Genomic DNA, 3,032 nt, shown 5'->3' with positions numbered 1-3,032 from the left:
TGGGTCTGTTGGGGAGGTTGTTTCCTTGTTTATGACTAAACCGACCCTACCGCGAAATCTCACAGTCACTGAGAGCTGCCCTGCGAGGTGAGTACTCCAGAGCAGCCCCTGGGCTGCCAAACTCAGGGTGGTGGGTGCTCCCTGCCCACAGTGAGCCACGGCTGGGACAGGGCTGAGCCCCCACATCAGGGTCTTGTCTCTGGGGGACTGAAATGACCACCTGATTAATTAAACGTGGCACGTTGAAGGGGAAGGGGGGAACAAACCCCAAAAGTCACAGTTTTACAGCTGAGTTTAGTGAGGCTTTTGCTGCCGTGGGGTTGGTTTGAGTGTCTGCTGCAGGGTTGTGCTGGTTTGTCATTTTTGCTGCTTCTTCAGTGGTTTTGTTGGGGCTTTTTAAGCCCCTTGTTGCTGACAGAGTTGCTTCTCAGGAAGAGAAATGAGAAAGTCGTGGTGAAAAGAGGTAAATGATGATATGACAGAAAGGACCAACTGGAAACCACGGTGGGTTTGGGAGGGATTGAACCTGGGCAGGAGCTCGGGCTGGACTGGGGGGGGGGTTTACAAGGTGAACCTTCGCGGGTCCTTTTAAGGGAATTTGTTGAATTGTTTTGTTGGCACTGTGATGCAGAGATTAAAGTAGGACTGAAACTTTGCCTTGAAATGAGGGGGCTGAACTCCTGCACTTGGACTTCTGCCATCTCAAGATGTGACTTCCTTTCATTTCTGAGCTTTGTCCTGTTCAGCTCTGGAAACTTTGAGGGTGCAGAAGCACCACTCTCTTCTGGCTTATCCTGTTTTTGTTCCTTTCTCCTGCCAATTTAACCATCTCACTGCTCTGGAAACGCTGCATCTGAGCACTCCTTGAGTTTCGTCCTGCAAATCCCCTCTGAGGGAACTGCTTTGTGTTTTTTTTCACATCCATTTACCCACAAACAAATCGCCCCTTTGCAGCTTTCAGAGCTCACTTTTGCAATGAAATATTGCTGTTTTACCAGGACACGTTCCTGATGAGCTTCTGTTGGTCCATTTGGTGCTGGTAATAACTTACACAAGACCCAAGAGGACCAAAAGCTGCTGCCCCTGTTGGCTTGGGGTGCAGGGAACCAGGTCGTGCTCATGCAACAGAGGGCACGAGGAGGGGGGGGAACCAGAGCAAAAGAAGCTTGTGGGGAGCCACAAACAGAAAACTCGAGCAGAACAGGTGCTGTGAACTGTTACAACCTTCTTTCCACCCTGTGTGTTTTTGCAAAAGGGCCCCCAAAGCACAAACTCTGCTCTGAGCCCTCGGTGCCTTTTTCCCCCTTTTGGCAGCAGCTCCCGAGCCCTGAACAGGCTCCTGTCCCCTGCAAACCTGTGAGCTCTCAATGACTTACTTATTTAATAGTTAAAGTGCCTTTAAACTTGTCTTTTTCTTTCACAGTTTATTGACAGGAAGCAACTGAGAGAACAAACTTTTTAATATCCCTTCAGTGTCACTTCAATTCCCCTTTTATTATTGAATATTGTTACATAAATAAGTTGTTCACAGTATTTCCCTTTAATTTCCCTTTTTACTAACCAATATTGTGTTAATAGTTATCCATAATATTGTGTTAAGATCCCTTTTTTGAGATCCCTTTAACCCCCTTTTTTCACTAGTTAATACTGTATTAAATGCTGTTTGTAGTATTTGTTTTTAAGGCCACACAATAAGATATTTTGTATCCTTTTCTAGTTCTTGATTCTCTTTGCTAAGATGATTATTATTATTATTCTCAGTGTAATAAAAGATATTTTTTGTGTTTGAATATTTCTGGCACTTGTCTTTATNCTGGCTGTGAGGATGGGGCTGTGCTGAGCAGGCCCAGCCCTCACATCCCCCCCACCAACGCCAGAGCAACTGGGGGTTTTCTGAGGGTCTTCCTTGTTTTTGATCCATCCCAGAGACTCATGGACTCCTCTGCATTCTCACCATTCTTCCAGTTGCTTCCACTCTCCATATCTTGAATCACTGCAAATTTAGAGGAGGCACCTTCCTGACAGGGACAAGCCCCATCTTGAACCTGAGGCATCACTAGGGGGAAAAAAAACCTCTTTGAGTGCAGATTTAACAGGAGCACTGTATCAGACTGTAGAGAATACAGAGAACAGTCCAGAGAGGGGGACTGTGCCCAGCGGCTCCTGCCCCAGCAGTTTGGAGCCCTGGGGCACTGAGTGCTGATGATTTGTGTCACTGCTTGCAAAATGTGCCAGGGACCGGAAAGAAAAGCAGCAGTGTGCTTGTTTCGGGTTGCAGGATTGCACCAATTCAATCCAAGAATAGTTTGGGACGGGAGGGACCTTCAAGCCCATGCCATCCCCCCACTGCCCCGGAGAGGGCGCAGCAGCCCCGGTGTCTCCAAGCCCGGTCCCACCTGACAGGGAACATTCCTCCGGTCCCCCCTCCCCGAACCCGCGGCCGATGCGGCGCGATGAGCGATGGGGCTGCGCGGGGCCGGGACCCGGTGAGAGCCACCGGGGGCGGCCGCTCCAAACTCTTCACCCCCAGTGCCCGCCAGAGCCCGCTCCACAGGACGGCCAGCAGCCCCCCGGCCCAGGGCAGGGTGAACCCGTCAGATCACCCTTTTCACCCTCTCCGACTCCCCGAGCCCCGGCAGGATCTGGTTCCCTGCACCGCGAACCAACAGGGGCAGCAGCTTTTGTGAGACCCCACCTGGTGCAGCCCGAGCTCCTGCCCAGGTTCAATCCCTCCCAATCCCAGTTCTGAGCCAGAAACCAGTGGGCTGGTGAAGGTTTTAATATTTGCAAGACTGAAGTGTCAATTGAATCTAAAAGAGACCCAGTGCAGTTACAGATTCACCCACTCCCATTGTCATTTTTGCTCCTTTATGATGACTAATTTCTGCCGCCCAGTTTTGACAGTAAAAATTCCACAAATTCCCCTAAAAGGACCCCCGAAGGTTCACGTTGTGAGACCCCACCTGGTGCAGCCTGAGCTCCTGCCCAGGTTCAATCCCTCCCAAGCCCACCATGGTTTCCAGCTGGTTTGC

The 3,032-nt window shown here is 50.2% G+C and overlaps 1 protein-coding gene across 1 annotated transcript in view; it reads right to left on the bottom strand.

The window, feature by feature from the left end:
• The window catches only part of LOC108510205 (early activation antigen CD69-like), a gene marked incomplete at its 3' end in the record, with an annotated part of 12,405 nt that overhangs the window by 6,671 nt on the left and 2,702 nt on the right, over window positions 1–3,032 (bottom strand). Inside the window, exon 2 of the mRNA XM_017839886.1 lies at window positions 1,955–2,056. Within this exon, the coding sequence (XP_017695375.1) occupies window positions 1,955–2,054 (100 nt within the window). The remainder of the gene's footprint in view (window positions 1–1,954; window positions 2,057–3,032) is intronic.

This window comes from Lepidothrix coronata, unplaced genomic scaffold (genome assembly GCF_001604755.1).
Source record: "Lepidothrix coronata isolate B3197 unplaced genomic scaffold, Lepidothrix_coronata-1.0 Scaffold538, whole genome shotgun sequence".
Classification (NCBI taxonomy): Eukaryota; Metazoa; Chordata; class Aves; order Passeriformes; family Pipridae; genus Lepidothrix; species Lepidothrix coronata.
The sequence above is the reverse complement of the archived record's forward strand: the minus strand, read 5'-3'. Positions and strand labels throughout refer to the sequence as shown.